We start from the raw sequence: 19,930 nt of genomic DNA, 5'->3' as shown, positions 1-19,930 counted from the left end.
CACAGGTGTGTGCCACCACACCCAGCTAATTTTTGTAGAGATGGGGTTTTGCCATGTTGCCCAGGCTGGACTGGAACTCCTGGGCTCAAGTGATCCTCCTGCCTCAGCCTCCCAAAGTGCTTGGGATTACAGGCATGAGCCACTGTGCCCAGCTTCCTTCCTTCCTTCTTGATTTCTACTTGAAACATGGATGTGATGTTTGGAGCTCCAGCAGACATATTAAACCATGAGAACCAGGGTCTAAACCTGTAGATGGTGGAGTGATGAACCTGAAGAAGCTGGATCTTTGAGACCTTAGATCTAACATTAATCCTGAATGTTGTCTTTGAGACATCTTTTATATGAAAGGAAATAAACTTTTATCTTGTTTAAGCTATTAATGTTTTAGGTTTTCTGTCATATACAGAGGAACATATTCCTAATGGAGACACTGAATGCTTAGATGGATAATGTGCCATTCTCTGAGATACAGAATGGAGGGAGAGAAGATACAGATTTTTAGAAATAATAGAAAAATCCCAGTTTGGTCATGATTCATTTGCTGTGTTTATAGAAATGCTTAATAGGGGGTACAAAGCGCATTGGGATTTTGAGAAATACTCTGTTTTATCTGTTAGGAGAAGGAAATGATTGTCTTCAGGAGATTGAAATGTTAAGGAAAACAGCTGGTAGTAAAGTGTATTGTAACCAGCCTCATAACTTGTTTGGACAGATAAACAATCTGTAATTCTTTTTGCAGGATAGGAAGTTTGCATTTGAGAAGAGTTGAGCAGAAAACACATGGCTTGGATTATCTGTGGTGTAGATGCTCCAAGGTGAACTTTGAGTTGCAGATAGGAAGTTAGAGATGGGAAAAAACCAGAAATTTGTGGAGAGGAGAGCATTGTACGCAGGGGACATGTTTAAACTGTATTTGGGAAGAAGAAATTTGTCACCTGTATTTCTGTAACAAGAAAGGCCTCATTGATTTTGAAGGCACAGGTTGCTGGAGAACTAAGGATTTTGGTATCTTCTCGTTTATTGACTTAGGGTTAGGGAATACATTGATAGGGACACATTGAATGAGTTTTAATGAGAAATTTATGTGTGTCATGTCCAGTTGCATTATGCAAGAGATACGAATTTCTCGTTTAAGGAAGATTAACATAATAGCCTTTGCTGTTTTTCTTTTCTTCCTTTTTTTTTTTTTTTTTTTTGAAACAGAGTCTCACTCTGTCGCCCAGGCTGGAGTGCAGTGGCCGGATCTCGGCTCACTGCAAGCTCCGCCTCCCGGGTTTACGCCATTTTCCTGCCTCAGCCTCCCAAGTACCTGGGACTACAGGGCCCGCCAGCTCGCCTGGCTAGTTTTTTTTGTTTTTTTTTAGTAGAGACGGGGTTTCACCGGGTTAGCCAGGATGATCTTGATTTCCTGACCTCGTGATCCGCCCGTCTCGGCCTCCTAAAGTGCTGGGATTACAGGCTTGAGCCACCACGTCCAGCCTTGTTTTTCAATCAATAACTTTCCTCCCTAGTTTAAAAAGGTTGTATTTTAAAAATCTATGCTAAAACTAAGCACTTGCTATGTACTAGTCTTATCTTCAATTGGAGGAAAATGTAAATATAACTTAAACATAGTGAAAGTGATAGTTAAGTCATAGTAGAGAATTGCGTTTTAAATTTTCAGTTGTCTTTTTATTCTGAAAGGATCAATGTTTTATAGATACTACCAATATATTAATGTTTTTAAAGCTGGTTCCAAGAAATTTGTCTGAAATTTTAATGTGGCCGTGTTTTCTCTGCTGAATTATTAAGGGAGGCTAAATATTCTGTGGTACAATGGTAATACATTTTTATAATACATTGATAGGCATAGATAATACTGCAGAAATTGCCAAAAAAACAGCTTCTTTTTTTTTCTCCCTTCTGTCCCTCCACCTATGTTCTTTCCTGCCCCTCGTCTCTGCCACCTCCTTCAACCCCTCCTTTGTTGTAAACTTACTTTCTCAGAATTATATAATAAGCATGTCTTCGTAAATTTTCAGTTTGTTTCATGATAACTGTAACTAGTTCAGAAAGAGGTTTCTCATTCTACATCATACAAAATAAAAGTGTTTATGAAGTAGCCAGGAGTTCTTTGCCAGCAGACGAGTTATTGAGGCTTAGTTTAAACTGGCATAATTTAAACTGGTGTAGTTTTCTTAACAAGGTAATCTGTCTTGGAGGAGATTTTGGTCTGCTTTTCAGATCAGCAATATTAGTGTTATGCCATCTAGTGGCAGATGTATGTATTTCACATTTTTTGTTGGTTTACCATGCCTAGAAGTTTAGAGCCAGGAGGGACCTAAGATCACTTTACAGGTGGGAGACCAAGGCTCAGAGAAGTTAGAGGATTTGCTTAAGGTCACCACTTAGTGACAGAGCTAAGATAAGCCTCAGGTCTCCTGATTACCAATGTAGTATTGTTTTCAAAACATGGCAGTGTTTTTTTTTGAGGACTCTGTTAGATTAGTTTGAGGATATCAACCATGGGAAAGTATTTATATTTTAGGTTTTTTTTTGTTTATTCATAATTACTGTTGATAGCTTTAATGTAGTGGTGTTTTAATAGGCCCTTGTACTCAGAAGATAAGGGAAATGGCTATCATATTTACCTTTGATAAAACACAGTTTTCTTTAAGTAGTTAAATAACTGCTTGTGAGAGAGGGTTGAGCTTGTTTTCCATTTGTTACAGTGAGAACAAATATTAATTATTGTGCCTTTGGGCTTGCCCTTGTATGATGTATTTTTTTCTCATAGAAAAGGAAATACTAGGAGAGAGGGCCCTAGGACTCAACTTCTCTGTTAGGGTCATACTCAGATTAAGTTTTGTGTTGAAAAAAAGAGTCAATTCTGACAGTGCCTTCTGGTCCCTCCTCACCCTATCCTGGCAACTAAAGGTTGCAGATCAGGCAAGCAGTAAGCTTCAAGGACAGAGAAGTTTTAAGCAATCTTAAAGACTGTTGGAATAAGGGTGAAGAATATTGCCCTGGGAAGAGGTTTAGAGCCAATTGACATCAGGACACCAGCTATTGGACTGGAGAAGTGTTTGAGTAGTAGACTGAGGATGACTTGGATTTGCATTTTTGTTTTGCCTCTGATGCTCCAGTGTTGCTTCTTTTATAATTTCTTTTCTGTTTAAACAGCTTCCTTCAGCCAATCTTCATTTGAATTGGTGTTTTCCTGTAGGTAAAATGTTTCTCTCTGGCTTCTTTCAAGACTTCTTTGTTTTTAATTTTCAGATGTTTAATTATAATGTATCTTAATGTAAATTTCTTTGAGTTTAGTCAGTATGAGATTCACTCAACTTTTTGAATATGTTTGGTGCTTCACCAAATTTGGGAGTGTTTTAGCCATTATTTCTTTGAATATTCTTTCAGTTCCCCTCTTCCTCTTCTCTTTTCTGGGACTCCAGTGATACGAATAATGAATCTTTTGTTATGGTCTATGGATCTCCTGTGGGTCCCCAATGTTCTTTTCTTTATATTTTAATTTATTTTCTCTCTGTTGTTCAGATTGGGTAAATTCTACTGATTTCACCTCAAGTTCACTGATTCTATGCTAGATGCCATTTTCACTCTACTATTGAAACCATCCTGTGAGATTTTAATTTTGGATATTTTATTTTTTAGTTTTATAATTTCTGTTTGATTTATAACATATTTCTGTGCTGATATTTCTATTTTTCATTTGTTTCAAGATAATTTATGATTTGATGTATTTTTAAGGTAGCTGCTTTAAAATCTTTACAGATAATTCTGACATCTGATTCGTGTCTGTGTTGGCATCAGTTAATTGTCTTTTTGTCATTCAAGTTGTGATCTTTTCTGGTTCTTGGTGTGATGGGTGCTTTTTTACTATATCCTGGACATTTTGGCTGTTATGTTAGTTTTTGTGTTTAGAGTTAGTGTGTAGACCATAGTCTAATTTTGTAGGCTGTTGTTCCAGTGGCAGTTTAATTTTCAGAGCCTTTCCAGTGTTATTTTGATTTTCTTGGTTATTTGGTTTTGTTTGTTTATTTAATGCTGGGGCCATTAAATAAAGCCTTTCTGTCACCTCAGGCAGCACTAGAGCTCCCACTGGTGCTGCCTGAGGTGGCCGAAAGCATTCCCCAGGCTGAGCTGTGTGATGTCTCTTGGTGGGGGAGGGTACTCTCAGGATACAGGGACAAAGAGGTTTTGCTGGACCGGGCTACTTTTTGTGGCACGATGTTCGCTATTGGTGCCATTTCACTGCCCTCATGTCACTGGGGAGTACATGAGAGATTCTGACTCATGAGGACAAAGAGGCTCCCTGGGCCAGACTGCTTGTTATGATCGAGTCCCTCTTACTGGTGTCCTCTGACTACCCCAGTGTTTCTGGATTGGGGAGGGAATTCTTAAGCCCATAGAAACAAAATGTCTGCCGAGGTCACTTGATACAGCGAGCTGCCTCTTGCTGGTACTGGCTGGACACCTCAGTATCTCTTGGTTGTATAGGAGAGCCTCAGGCCTGTGGGAACAAAGGCTTCCCAGGCCAGCCTGCTTATTGTGATGGGGTCTCTCTTGCTGGTGATGCCTACTTACCAGTATCTCTCTTTAGGGGAAGGGAGTCAGGGCCAGGAGTGAAGGAAAGTGCTTTCCCTGACTGCTTATTATCATTGTGGCTGTCTATCCCCTGCTCATGGTTCTGGGCTTTCCCTGTGTTGTTAGTGAAACTTCTGTTTGATCTGGGAGATGAGAGAGCCTACCTTGGCTGCCTTCTGTTGTTAGTTTGGGGACTGGGACACGCTAGGCCTGGGTTGGCTTCTTCTGTTTGGTAGAGATACGTAAGATGTCCTGCCATTGTCTTGTTCCTCCAATCCTAGGGTTACAAAACAGTTTACTTTCCTCTTACCACCTTTCAGAGTTCTCCTTTGGTTGCCTCATGTGTTATTTATAGGCTTATACTTAGTCGGGAAGAGCAAGAAGAAAGGAGTCTATACCATTGTGTCTGATCAGAGATTCATTAAAGAAAATCCTTTATTGAGATATAATTTACATACCATAAAGTTCATCCTTTTAAAATGTAAAATGCAGTGGTTTTAGTATATTCAAAGAGTTGTGCGACCATTTAACCACTATTTATTTATTTGTTTATTTATTTTAAACTTTATTTTAAGTTCTGGGATACATGTGCAGGACGCGCAGGTTTGTTACATAGGTAAACATGTGCCATGGTGATTTGCTGCACCTATCATCCTGTCACCTACATATTAAACCCCACATGCATTAGCTATTTATCCTAATACTCTCCCTCCCCGCTCCCACCTCCCCGCAACAGGCCCCAGTGTGTGTTGTTCCCCTCCCTATGTCCATGTGTTCTCATTGTTCAGCTTCCACATGGAAGTGGGAACATGCGACATCACCACTATTTACTTAAAATATTTCATCACCCCAAAGAAACCCTATTTCCATTAGCAGTCACTCCCTTTACCCCCTTAAGCCCTTGTTAGCCATGAATTTACTTTCTGTCTCTTTGAATTTGACTTTTCTGGGCATTTCCCATAAATGGACTCATACAATATGTAGCCTTTTGTGTTTGGTTTCTTTCAATTAGCATACGTTTTCAAGGATTATCCATGATATATAGCATGTATCAGTACCTCATTCTTTTTTTTTCTTTTCTTTTTTTTTTTGAGATGGAGTCTTGCTCTGTCTCCCAGGCTGGAGCGTAGTAGTGTGATCGTGGCTCACTGCAACCTCCGCCTCCTGGGTTCAAGCGATTCTCCTGCCTCAGCCCCCTGAGTAGCTGGGACTACAGGCACATGCCACCACACCCAGCTAATTTTTGTGTTTTTAGTGGAGATAGGGTTTTACCATGTTGCCCACGATGGTCTCGATCTCTTGACCTCGTGATCCACCTGCCTCGGCCTCCCAAAGTGTTGGGATTACAGGCATGAGCCACTGCAGCCAACTTTCATTGCTTTTTATGTTCAAACAATATTCGATTATATAGCTATACTCAGCTTTTTTTTTTTTTGAAGGATATTTTCTCTGGGTATAAAATGTTGGGTTGATTTTTTTTTTTTCCTTTCGGTATTTTAAAGATGTGGCTCCACTGTATTCTAGCTTGTACTGTTTATAATGAGAAGTCTGCTGTCCTTCTTATATTTGTTACTCCGCACAATGTATCTTTTTTCTCCAGCTGTTTTTAGATATTTATCTGCATATCTAAGTAATTTATTTTGATATGCCTTTGTGAGTTCTGTGTGTTCTTCGTGTCTGGGATTTGATGAGCTTCTATGATCAGTGTGTTTATAGTTTTCATCAAATTTGGAAAAGTCAAATTTCGTTAAATTTGGCCATTATTACTTCAGATATATCTCCATCTCCTCCATTCCATTCTGGGACTCCTGACTCCTGTTACATGCATATTAGGCTACTAGAAGTTGTTCCACAGCTCTGTTTTTGTTTTTTTGTCTTTTTCCCAGTCTGTTTCTCTGTTTCATTTTGGAAGTTTCTATCACTATAACTTCATTAACCTTTTTTTCCTTGTAGTGTCTAATTCATTAGCTATATCCAATATATTTTTTACATTTATATTCCTGAAAATATGTAACATAATGGTAATTTAGAATATCTTTATCTACTAATTAATACCTGCATCATTTTGGAGTCTATTTCTGTTGATTGATTTTTTTCCCTCTTTGTGGCATATACTTTTCTGCTTCTTTTCATGTCTAGTGATTTTTGTTTGCATGTTAGAGTTGTGAATTTTACTTTCTTGATTGCTGGCTATTTCTATGTTCCTGTAAATATTCTTGAACTTCATTCTGAGATGTAATTAAGTCACCTGGAAATAGTTTGATCTTTTTGAGGCTCGTTTTCCAGCTTTGTTAGGTAGGTCTACAGCAGCATTTTATCTAGGGTTAATTTTTCACACTGAGGCAATACCCTCTGGGTTCTCTGCCTGATGCCTAGTGAATTATGCAAGTTTTTTTCTTTTTTTTCCTTTTGGCTGTTGGGAACAAAAACAGTCCCTGGCCTTGTGTGATTTCTAGGGATTGTCGTTTCTGTTCCTTTCGTGTGCTTCATTCAGCCTTCTGCAGGTCTCTGAACTTCTTTCTCCCTGTTAATCTCTCTTCTCTTTGATACTCTGTGAACTCTAACTTCTTTGAGTTCCCTGGATTCCCAACTCAATTGCTTCAGTTTCACCAGGACTTCTGGATTTTCCTTGATTGGACTGCAGTTAGAAACTGCACCCCTTTCCCACCCCCCACCCCAGCTAAGCATCTAGATCCTGCATGGAAACTCTTACCAAGAAGTAAGCTGGGGACTTTATAGGGCTCATATAATTTGTTTTCTTTCTCTCTGGGTTCATTGTCCTCTATTGCCTGATGTCAGGTGTCTGAAAACCATTGTTTTGTAGATTTTGTTTTTTTAATTGTTGTAGGTTGGAGAGTAAATTCAGACCTTGTTACTTTACCTCGGATGAGGTAGAAGTCCCTAAGGTGATGATTTTGGACAATTTTTTTTTTTTTTGAGACGGAGTCTCACTCTGTCACCCAGGCTAGAGTGCAGTGGCATGATTGTGGCTCACTGCAAGCTCTACCTCCTGGGTTCACTCCATTCTCCTGCCTCAGCCTCCCGAGGAGCTGGGACTACAGACACCTGCCACCACACCCAGCTAATTTTTTTTTTAAATTTTTTTATTTTTAGTAGAGACTGGATTTCACTGTGTTAGCCAGGATGGTCTCAATCTCCTGACCTCGTGATCTGCCCGCCTCAGCCTCCCAAAGTGCTGGGATTACAGGCATGAGCCCCTGCGTCCGGCCAATTTTGGACTATTTTATTATGTAGCTAGTGGAAGAGTTACTGAATTATTTTGATCAGAGAAGTTAGTGTGAAGAAATTCGGTTTTGCAGAGCTTATTTCTGGACTGCCAGAAACTTGAACATGACTATGAGTGAAGTGAAATAGGAAGCAGGGAGATGATGAGGCTGCTGCTGTTATCCGGGGGAAGATAATGAGAGTTTGAACTACTACAATGATTGTGAATGATGCTGGGGGTGGGAACACATTCGATGCATATTTGGAGAAGGGACTTGATAAGACTTCCTTTTCTTAAATGTTGATGTACAACCATACAGTTTTTGCAGCATTCCAGACTGCCAACCATTCTTTCTTCATTGCTGTTAAAGACGACATTTTATTTAATTCAGTAAAATGACACAGTCTGAAGAATTGCATCAAAATGCTAGATCATATGTTTAGTTTTTATTTCAGTTTGTATTCATTTCTCAGTTTTTCTTAATCTTGACATTCTCTAAATTGCTGGATTTATACATTCTCAATGAACTGTGAATTTATAAGGATTAAAACTGTAGCAGCTATTTGTTTATTATTTTTAGTGACATACCTTGTTCATTATGTATTCTCGTCAACTTAAAAATGCATTTTTTTTTTTTGTTTTGAGACGAAGTCTCGTTCTAGCACCCAGTGATTATGTTTTTAGTAGAGACGGGGTTTCACCTTGTTGGCCAGGCTGGTCTCGAACTCCTGACCTCAAGTGATCCGCCTGCCTTGACCTCCCAAAGTGTTGGGATTACAGGCGTGAGTCAGTAAAAATGCATTCTTTTTCACTTCTGTAAAAGCCTATGAGCTCTTTGCTAAGTTTAAGTCTGGGAAAAATAGCTTGTGTGTTCCAAATAAACCTTTTGAATAATAGGAGATTGTACTGGATAATCAGAAACTCACATTACATTCCTACCTAAATTTTTAAATAACCACAAAAAAGGCTTATGTCAGTTGAAATAAACAGACTTCTCTCATTAAATGCTAAATGGATCAAATATGAAAGCCTTTTGTAGAATGATTTCCTGCATGCTTTCTTTTCAGTGAATGAACAGCTTTTATTTTCGTTATCTTTTGAAAGTTGGTCTATACTGGCACAATTAGATCTACTTATTTTGGTGAACTTTGATTTTCCGGCTGTCTTGGCATTATAACACAGGTCTTCTAGAGAACATGAAAATAATATTTAAAAAAAATACATTTGCTCAAAAGCAGATTTTCCAAATCACAAATGGGAAACTTGGGACTTGCAAGTTGAATATGGCTTTCATCTTAGTTCTGTCTTTGAACAAATTTCTTTAGATCAGCTTCTATTGTATTAAAATGAGTAAATCAATACATGTACCCAAAAGTCTGATTTTCTAGTGTTGTGCTTTTGCTTTTACTTTATCCATTTCTTCTGAGATGATATTCTTTTTTTTTTTTTTTTTTTTTTGAGACGGAGTCTTGCGCTGTCGCCCAGGCTGGAGTGCAGTGGCCGGATCTCAGCTCACTGCAAGCTCCGCTTCCCGGGTTCACGCCATTCTCCGGCCTCAGCCTCCCGAGTAGCTGGGACTACAGGCGCTGCCACCTCGCCCGGCTATTTTTTGTATTTCTTAGTAGAGACGGGGTTTCACCGTGTTAGCCAGGATGGTCTCGATCTCCTGACCTCGTGATCCGCCCATCTCGGCCTCCCAAAGTGCTGGGATTACAGGCTTGAGCCACCGCGCCCGGCCCTGAGATGATATTCTTAATGAAGGGGAGGGAAGAACAGGTGCCAGGTTACAATGCTGAAGTTCCAAGCAGATTGTTCTGGGATAGAATGGAATAGAAGCACTGGTGCCAATGTCAGTAATGTGTATATAGCATGTTTTGACTAAGACTTTTATCCTGAGGAAATTTTGATTATTATTGGGAAATTATAATTGGACTTAGGCCAACATTGATGAATTCTTTGGGGAGATATTTTCTGGAGGAACTCCTTAAGCAATATTTTAATATAGCATAATTAATTTCCATTTTCTCCATTTTTGTTTTTATTCTACTGCAATTGTTTTTATTGAGAATTTGTCAGTATATATCAGACTGTTAATTTAAAATGGTTGCATTTTGTAGTATGTATCTGTAACTAAAAGAGAGTAAGTTAATTAAATAAAAAATGGATATAAATACACTGGGTAACTGTCATAGGATCCAAAAAATGCATGTATTGAACTGACTAAAGAAATTTAACAGGGATAAAACTTGAGTCTGAAAAATCTTTTGTACAGGTACACAACAGCATTAAACATGTTTTAAAAAGGGATTTACATGTTTCATTCAAAAATAACTCCAGTAAATCAAGAGTCCTGTGGCCACCAGGAGACCTTATGTAACACCATTCTTCATTGTTAATAACATAGTTGTCTAGAACAGTAATAGTTTTCTTCTCTACACTGTATTGTTCAGAACAGCTCAGTAATCTCAACTATTATGTTCAGGTTGGAGTGCTATTCTGAGAATGCACGTACTCATACTGGTATGTATTTTACATCCACATTAACTTAAATTCTTCCTCACAAGAGCTCTAAGAGGTAATAGTATCTTCATTTTTTGTATAGGGAAAAATGAAGCACAGAGAAGTAATGTAATTTTCCCAGGGTAAAGTAAAGGTGAAACTGGACTAGAGTATAGGTAACGTGGATCCTGAGTCCATGTCCTTAACCCTGTTTCATATGTATATAAAACCTCACATGATAGGTCACAATCAAAACGCAGATAAATGTTAATTTCTCAGTTTTGACAACTCCTGGGCTCAAGCAGTCTTCCTGCCTCAGACTCCCAAATTGCTGGGATTACAATAGCATGCCCCTATGCCTGACCAACATCCTGCTTTTAATTCCTTTGGAAATATACCCAGAAGTGGGATTGTTGGAACATATGATAGTTCTATTTTTAATTTTTTGAGAAGCCTTCATACTCCATACCTCCATATTCCATATTTTCCATAGTAGGCCCGCCATTTGACATTCCTACCAACAGTGCACAAGGGTTCCAATCGAGTCTCGAGTAGCTGGGACTGCAGGTTTGTACCACCATTTGCAGCTAATTTTTGTAGAGATGGGGTCTCAATATGTTGCCCAGGTTGGTCTTAAACTTCTTACCTCCTCACTCCTGGGCCTCCTAAATCCCTGGGATTACAGGTGTGAGCCAGTGCACCTTGCTTTACTTTTTGCTTAAAATTTTCTGACTAAAACTCCTTTTTATAGACAGACATACTTTGTTTTATTCTTTGCTTATTATTTATTATTGTTTATTTTGCCTGACAGATATTGTGGGTGGTTTTTTTTTTTTTAAAAACAAATTGAAGATTTGTGGCAACCCAATGTTGAACAAGTCTGTCAGCTCCATTTTGCCAACAGCTTGGGCTCACTTTGTGTCTCTGTGTCGCATTTTGGTAATTCTCGCCAGTTTTCAAGCTTTTCCATTATGTGTATTTTGGTGATACATGATCAGTGATCTTTGATATTAGTGTTTTGTTTTGGCATGTCATGAACTACCATGAAAGGTGGCAAATTTAATCCATAAATGAATTATGTATTCTGACTGTACCACTGACCAGCCATTCCATCATCTCTCTTCCTCTCCTCAGGCCTCTCTATTCCCTGAGGCCAGTATTGAAATTAGGTTAGTTGATGACTTTACAATGGCCTTTAAGTGGTCAAGTGAAAGGAAGAGTTGCATGTCTCTCACTTCAAATCAAAATCTAGAAATGATTACATTTAGTGAGGAAGACATGTCAAAAGCCAAGATAAGCCAAAAGCTAGGCCTCTTGTACCAAACAGCCAAGTTGTGAATGCAAATGATAAGAAAATGAGACAGCATTATTACTGATGTGGAGTCTGAGTGGCTTGGATAGATGAAATTAGCCACAACATTTTCTTAAGACAAAGCCTAATCCTGAGCACAAGGCCCTAACTCTCTTCAATTCTGTGTAGGCTGAGAAAGTTGAGAAAGTTGCAAAAGAAGTTTGAAGCTGGAGGTTGGCTCATGAGGTTTAAGGAAAGAAGCTGTCTCTATAATGTGAAAGTGCAAGGTGAAGCAGCAAGTGCTTATGTAGAAGCTGCTGGAAGTTATGCAGAAGATCTAGCTAAGATGATGAGGGCAGCCACACTACAACCACAATGTAGACGAAACAGGCTCTATTGGAAGAAGATGCCATCTAGAGTTTTCATAGCTGGAAAGCAGAAGTAAATGGTTGACTTCAAAGCTTCAAAGAACAGGCTTACTGTCTTTTTAGCAGCTAATTCTACTGGTGACTTCAAATTAAAACTATTTCTCATTTACCATTCTGAAAATTCCAGTGCTTTTAAGAATTATGCTAAATCTACTGTCTGCTCTGTAAATGGAACAACAATGCCTGGATGACAGCACATCTATTTATACCATGGTTTATTGAATATTTTAAGTGCACTGTTGAGACCTACTGCTCATAAAAATATTCCTCTCAAAATATTACTGCTTATTGACAGTGCACCTGGTAATATAAGAGCTCTGATGGACGTGTATAGGGAGATTAATGTTGTTTTCATGTCTGCTAACACAGCATCTATTCTGCAGCCCATGGATCAAGAGTCATTTTGACTTTCAAGTTTTACTATTTAAGAAATACATTTCATAAGCCTGTAACTGCCATAGATAGTGATTCCTCTGATTGAATCTGGGCAAATTAAATTGAAAGCCTTGTGGAAAGGATTCACCAATCTAGATGCCATTATAACATTCATAATTCATGGGAGGAGGTAAAAATATGAACCTATTAACCAGGAGCTTAGAAGAAGTTGATTCCAACCCTTATGGATGACCTTGAGGGATTCTAGACTTTAGTGGGGAAAGGAACTGTAGATGTGGTAGAAATAGCAAAATAACTAGCATTAGAAGTGGAGCCTGAAGATGTGACTGAATTGCTACAATCTCACGATAAAACCTTTAACAGATGAAGATTTGCTTCTTATGGATAAGCAAAGAAAGTGGTTTATTGAAATGGAATCTACTTTTGGAGAAGATGCTGTGAATTTTGTTGAAATGACAAAGGATTAGGATATTACATCAATTTAGTTGATAAAGCAGCAGCAGGGTTTGAGAGGAATGATTTCAATTTTTGAGAGAAGTTGTGCTGTGGGTAAAATGCCATCAAACAGCATTGCATGCTATGGATAAATTTTTTGTGAAGGAAAGTGTCAATCGATATGGCAAACTTCACTGTTGTCTTATTTTCAGTAATTGCCGCAGCCATCACCCTGATCAGTTAGCAGCCATCAACATCGAAGCAAGACATTCTACCAGCAAAAAGATTACAACTTGCTAAAGCCTCAGATGATTGTTAGCAGTTTTTAGCAATAAAGCATTTTTAAATTAAATAAAGCATGTACATATTTTAGACATAATGCTGTTGCACACTTAATAGACTACAGTATAGTGTAAACATAACTTTTATATGCATTGAGAAACCAAAAGATTTATGTGACTCACATTATTGCAATATTCACTTTATTGCTGTGGACTGGAACCAAACCTGCAGTATCTCCCAAGTATGACTGTAATTGTTTCCAGGTCCTCTATTACTTTGAAAGAACTTGCCATCAATCAAAGTGCCTCTTACAGTAGTGTGGTCTCATTTAGGTTCTTTTCTTATGAGGAATACACACCAATTCTAGCTTCATGTAAAAGGAAGAAGTATTGTCAGAATGCCTCAGACATTTGCTGACAGATGCTACAGTGCTGCCACAGTTTACTAGAGGTAGAATCTGGAAAAGAGTATTTTTTCAGGAAAAGTGAGATGAGGATAAAGATTTGTAAATAAAGATGTTTATTGTATTATTTATAATAGTGAGAAACTAGAAAATGTATGTTCAACAACATCAAAGGCCCTTTGTAAAATATCAGGTAATAAGCCCGTATATAAAGTTAGGTTTAGTGTGGTATTCATTCTGTAGGAAAAAAATAGGTATTTATGCAAGGAAACCTAGGAATAAATGGATAGTCCAAAATGTTGATAATAATTGTCTCCATGTGTGGGGTTATGGGTGATTTCTTCTTTATATTTTTATGTATTTAAAATTCTTTCTGCACTTAACATTACTTTTATAATTAGTAAGAGTTAATGTGATTGGGCTGGGTGCGGTGGCTTACACTATAATCCTAGCACTTTGGGATTCTGAGGTGGGTGGATTGCTTGAGTCCAGAAGTTCAAGACCAACTTGGGCAATGTGGCGAAACCCTGTCTCTACAAAAAAATACGAAAATTAGCTGGTTGTGGTGGTCTGCACCTGTAGTCCCAGCTACTTGGAGGCTGAGGTAGGAGGATCGCTTGAGTCTGGGAAGTCAAGGCTGTAGTGAGCCATGATTGTGCCACTGTACTCCAGTCTGGGCAACAGAGTGAGACCCTGTCCAAAAAAAAAATTAATATGATAAATATTTCTTGAACCTAAAATACATTAGGTATGGCCTTCAGAGTTGAATAAACAATATAGGGACATGGTTAAACATGATAGAATAAGTACATTAATTTATCTCTTTAAAAAGAAGGGAGGAATAAACTTAACAATTTCGGTCAGTACCAATGAATTTATTAAAGTAAACATTTTGCTCAGTATAGACTATATGCCAGGAATTCAGTGTGCCAGGTGCTTGAGGAAACAAGTTGGTTACTGAAAGAAAGCAAGCTTGCTGTCATTTCTTCCAGATAGTTTTATGTGGTCTTTCTATCACTGATTGAGTTTACCATAACATAACTGAAATTATCGGTTCATTTGTTTGTTTCCCTGAATTGATTATGAGTTCCTTTAGGATAGGGACTATGTCTTTTTCATTTGTGTACCTCCAGCACCTAGCAATTTGTTTCATTAACTCTGCTTGGGATGTTGTAAGTGATGATGCTTGAGGTAGATTTTGAAGAATGAGTGCCTATGATAAAAAGTTGGTTTAGTCTTAACAAAATCCTTCATTCCCCTATAACAAGAGACAGATAAGTTACTGTACTGTAGCAATTATTAATTTTGATTGAGAATATTTTTATTTTGTCTTTTTCAAATGGATTTTGATTAGACCTCGTTTCAGAATACAGTTCTGAGTTGGTCAGTAAAGTGAATGTCACTTTCCATTTATATTTTAAACATAGAAATTTGGCCGTAAATTGGTTGCAGTTTAGGTGAGGGGCAAGGGAGAAAGCTGCATTCATAGAGATGAGGTTGAGAAATCATAGTGGATGATTTTTAAAGTATATTAACAAAATGAATTTGTTGTGCAGACTTCCTCAAGTTAGATATACAAAACAAATAATCAGAATATTGTTGCCTTCATTTCATATGAACTAGGACAACATGTAGAATATGCAAGCAACATGAAGATCTTAAAAAACTATAGCAAGAATTAGTTTAGATTTAACATGTACCTTCCATTCCCAATTTACTCACAAATTACACCCCCAAAGTTCAATGATAAGTTGATTCCTTCTTCGTTGTCACAGGATAATTTTATAACAATAGTGATAGACATCTGTGGTTTTCAACCCAGGGAACATTTGGTAACGTCTGGGCACATTTTTCGTTGTAACAACTTGCTGGTGGTAGGGGGTGCTACTGGAATCTAGGAATTGAGACTAGGAATACTGCTAAACATCCTACAATGCACAGGACAATCCCCATCCCTGCAAAGAAGTATCCATCCCCAAATGTCAGTAGTGCTGATGTTGGGAAATCCTGCCTAAACAATGGTCAGGTTCCCAGGCCAGCCTCAAAAACTTTAACCAGTAGCAGTACTTATAGCCCATAACTGAAACTTAGTGCTAGTGGTGCCATTTCATTTGTTACTTAAAATTATTTCATCTCCATAGAAAAGTTCTTCTTAAATTTCAATTTGGGATTAATTTCCTTATGGGGCACAAAGGGCGGTTACTCCCATAATGTGGTAGAGACTCTAGATTTCAGTGCCTCTGGCTAGTGTTTTTTAGCTTTTCATATGTATCAGTCAATCTTATAGAACAGTGGCTGGGTGCGGTGGCTCACACCTGTAATCCCAGCACTTTTGGAGGCCAGGGCAGGTGGACCACTTGAGGTCAGGAGTTCAAGACCAGTCTGGCCAACATAGTGAAACCCCGTCTCTACTAAAAATACAAAAATTAGCTGGGCATGGTGGTGGGTGCCTGTAATCCTAGCTACTCGGGAGGCTAAGCCAGGAGAATCGCTTGAACTCAGGAGGCGGAGGTTTCAGTGAGCCAAGATCATACGACTGCACTCCAGCCTAGGCAACAGAGCAAGACTCTGCCTCAAAAAAAAAAAAAAAAAAAAAAAAAAGGTTCATAGACTAGAGATTGCCTTTTATTTCAGTACAGTTATCCCTGGGTATTTGCGGGGGATTTGTTCCAGAACCCTTATATAAAATGGTGTGGTATTTGCATATAACCTATGCATATTTTCCTATATACTCTAAATAATTTCTTGATTACTTATAATACCTAATACAATGAATATGGTGTGGAAATATTTGTTATACTGTATTTTTAAGATTTGCGTTTTTAAATTGTTGCATTGTTAATTTTATTTTTTTTCATCCCAAATATTTTCATTTCATGGTTGGGTGTCTCCTGCAGATGCAAAACCCATGGATATGGAGGTCCAACTGCGTAATTTCTAGATGATGCATACTTACATGTTTTTAAAACTTGAAAATGTTTAATCAGTTTACCAAATACTCATTTAGAAATAAGTAAGCGTAGAATGAGTATTTGTGTTTTTTAGTATCCCATAACTGATTCACTTTGGTTTTATTAACAGGGTCAGGAGAAGGTCTAGGGAAAATAATCCAGAGATTTCCACAGAAGGACTGGGATGATACACCTTTTCCACAGGGAATTGAGTTGGTAAGTGGTTGTTGTATTTTTGCATGTTTATAATGTTATTTTTCTTTTTTGTCACATTGATTTTTACATTTATGTTACATTTGCTGTTAAGTAATTTGATAATTTAATTGTAAGTATTACAGTACTAGAAATAATTATCTTCCCTCCTAGTCCCTCAAGTACAGTCATCTTTGAATATATTAATTCTAGAATGCCTATTTTGCTGTTCTTTTTCTCATTTAAATTTGTAATATTAAAGATGAAATTGATGATTTTCATATACTCAGAAGCAGAAAAATTCCACTGATTCTTTAGTAAAAGTCTTAGCCCAGTAACTTCAGGGATACACATATATATATATATATTTTTTTTTCCTGAAAATGTCCAGGTTATTGTCTTAGTAAAAATGAAACAAAAAAACACAGACAAATAAAATACCAAAAGTTTGTTTAATGTTAACCAGTCATGGTTTGAATTTGATCTTAAAATCACAAATTAGATTTCTTTTGTTTTTAGCTACAAGGTCTGAAGGTTATTTTATAATAGTGCAGTTCAACTCCTTTTGTTGTTGTTGTTGTGGTTAGCCATTTTAAAGGAATTTATTAATTGAACATAATTTATGCTGCCCAAGATATTCTGTCTGGTGGTGGATCCATGGTAGTAAAAATGAGGGACTAGAAAGGTGATTACTAAAGTACTTTGCAATATATGTCTATGAAGTTTGGTTCTCCGAATTTACTGGGGTGTGTGTGTGTGTACTTATTTATATTGTGTTTATGGATGCGCACACACATACACACATAGAAGCAGTGTCTTCAAGGCAGTCCTGTTGAGAGGCCATTTGGTGTAATATGATACTTAAGAGTGCAGGCTGTGGAGCAGAGTGCCTAGGTTAAAATCTCAGCTGCATGGTATGACTTTTGACAAGTTACTCAACTACTTTGAGCCAGCAGAATACTTATCCATAAAATGAGAATAATTGTTATATCAATCTCATAGGTTGTTGTAAAGATAAAGTGGAAAAAATACACATAAAATGCTTAGAACATTGTCTTCCATAAATGAGTTGTCCAGTTGTTTAATTAGTATTGTTGCTGTTTGTTCAGCATCTCTCAGCACCTTACCCACAGGAACAATTGTTCATTCTCTTGTTGGCATGGATCGGAAATATCTATTAGATATTTTGTATTGAAAATTTGAAATTTTCTCATCCTAGCTAATAACTGTCCAATTTTGCTTCACTGAAAATTAAAGATACGTTGCTAAGTCCTTAGTTTTGATTGTTACAACTCAGCCATGTAGAGAAAACTGAGGGTTCTGTAGGCCTACAGAGGGGATAAATCTTGAATTTTGGCATTAAAAATGGGGAAGGAATGTGAGGATCCAAGAAAATGGCTTTTTGGAGAGCCCTTTGTATTCCTTTCTCTTTTTCCCCATATGCGTGCAAATACCAGTACTTGGCCTTACAGTGTGAATAACCAAGCATTTGTTCTATAAAAGCTTTTAAACCCTGTTTCAATGTCCCTTTTAGTGTATTGAGGGGAAATTTTTGGTGCTGGGGACCTGTTAGAACTTTTTGTGGGTTCCTACCTCCATTCACATCAAAGTGTGGAGAGAGATAAACTATACCAATTTAACAGTATGAGCAGTGATTCACCTTCATAAGTTTCAAGAACAGCAGACATCATAGAGGGAGAGAGAAATCATGGATTGGCATAGCTATTTAGCTAGGACAGAGAAAGGATAATGTTGTTTTGAAAGCCAAGAGAATAGATACCTATGATGCCTCTCTTGTTTCTCCAGTAGCAAGGGAGAGAAACATACTGGTTTTACTACTTAGTAAATGGATATTTTCTCTTTGTGTGACAGACACTGCCATGTTCAAGTGTTATAAATGTCTCTCCAATAAGTGGAGTCTTGTGCTGCTAGAATAGTGAAATGGAGGTGCTTAAGAGGTAGACAGAACTTTTCCTCCCTAAGATTTTCCTGGATGACATCTTGGCATATTCTTAACATAGCATTTCAAGATTCATTGGACTAGATTAATATTTAAAGAGTAATCTGTTGGATTATGTCAGAAATTTTCTTTTTCCTTTTTCCGTAATGGATCACAGTTTCAATTCTTTAATGTCTATAATGTTGTCAAATACAAAATAAATTTATCTTTTTTTTTTTTTTTTTTAAGACGGAGTCTCGCTCTGTCGCCCAGGCTGGAGTGCAGTGGCAGGATCTCAGCTCACTGCAAGCTCCGCCTCCCGGGTTTAAGCCATTCTCCTGCCTCAGCCTCCCGAGTAGCTGGGACTACAGGCGCCCACCACCTCGCCCGGCTAGTTTTTTTGTATTTTTTAGTAGAGACGGAGTTTCACCGGGTTAGCCAGGATGAACTTGATTCCTGACCTCGTGACCCGCCTGTCTCGGCCTCCCAAAGTGCTGGGATTACAGGCTTGAGCCACTGCGCCCGGCCATAAATTTATCTTATATCTATCAAAGTACATTTTTTTTCTGTCTCTCAACTTTTCCTATTTTTAATATCTCACAAAAATATACAATTATCAAGAACAGGAAATTAACACTAGTACAATATTGCTAACTAGACTGTCTACCTTACTCAAACTTTTTCTATCAAAGTACATTTTTAAAACAGAATAAATCACTATTAATTTTTTGTCTAGTCTTTATTGCCGTATTTTTGCATATGTTTAGAGAGTGTGAATAGTCTGTATATGAACAGCAATAACTTGAATAATTGTGATGCCTTATGTGATCTTGAGTAACCCTGTGGCTTCAAGACCAAAGATACATGTACTACAATTTTAGTCTAATTGAAGGTGATCTGGCTTAGTCCTTAAGTGGTTTGTTGTTTCTGGTGTAGTCATGACCCTTTTCTGATGATTTATGGGAAAAATTCTTACCCCTTCCACAATGGTGGAACAACGTTAGCATATAACATTCATGTTTATATCTGACAGTTGTATAGGGTTAATAAATTATGATGAACTCACGTACATAATGGTAGTAGTATATTAATTCACAAATAAGTAAACAGAGGCTTAGAAAGTTTAGATAACTTTACTGAGATCTAACAGCTGGGATACAGCAGAGCTAGGGTTCAAACCCTGATCTTCTGACTCTTAGTGTCAGCCAAGATCTGAGAGATTTCTGGGAGTGACACTTTTAGCTATGGTTAGCATTTTAGTGTAAATGGTTAGTATTTTAGTATAAATGCAGAATCTGAAAACAGAA

At 37.7% G+C, this 19,930-nt stretch overlaps 1 protein-coding gene across 7 annotated transcripts in view; it reads left to right on the top strand.

The window, feature by feature from the left end:
- The window catches only part of SBF2 (SET binding factor 2), a 517,824-nt gene that overhangs the window by 78,957 nt on the left and 418,937 nt on the right, over window positions 1-19,930 (top strand). For all 7 annotated transcript variants that reach the window (XM_003910236.3, XM_017948646.1, XM_009186612.2 and 4 more), the window contains exon 2: window positions 16,623-16,708. In XM_003910236.3, coding sequence (XP_003910285.3) covers window positions 16,623-16,708 — 86 coding nt within the window. The remainder of the gene's footprint in view (window positions 1-16,622; window positions 16,709-19,930) is intronic.

This window comes from Papio anubis, chromosome 12 (genome assembly GCF_008728515.1).
Source record: "Papio anubis isolate 15944 chromosome 12, Panubis1.0, whole genome shotgun sequence".
Taxonomy (NCBI): Eukaryota; Metazoa; Chordata; class Mammalia; order Primates; family Cercopithecidae; genus Papio; species Papio anubis.
This window is presented reverse-complemented; position numbering and strand designations above follow the sequence as displayed.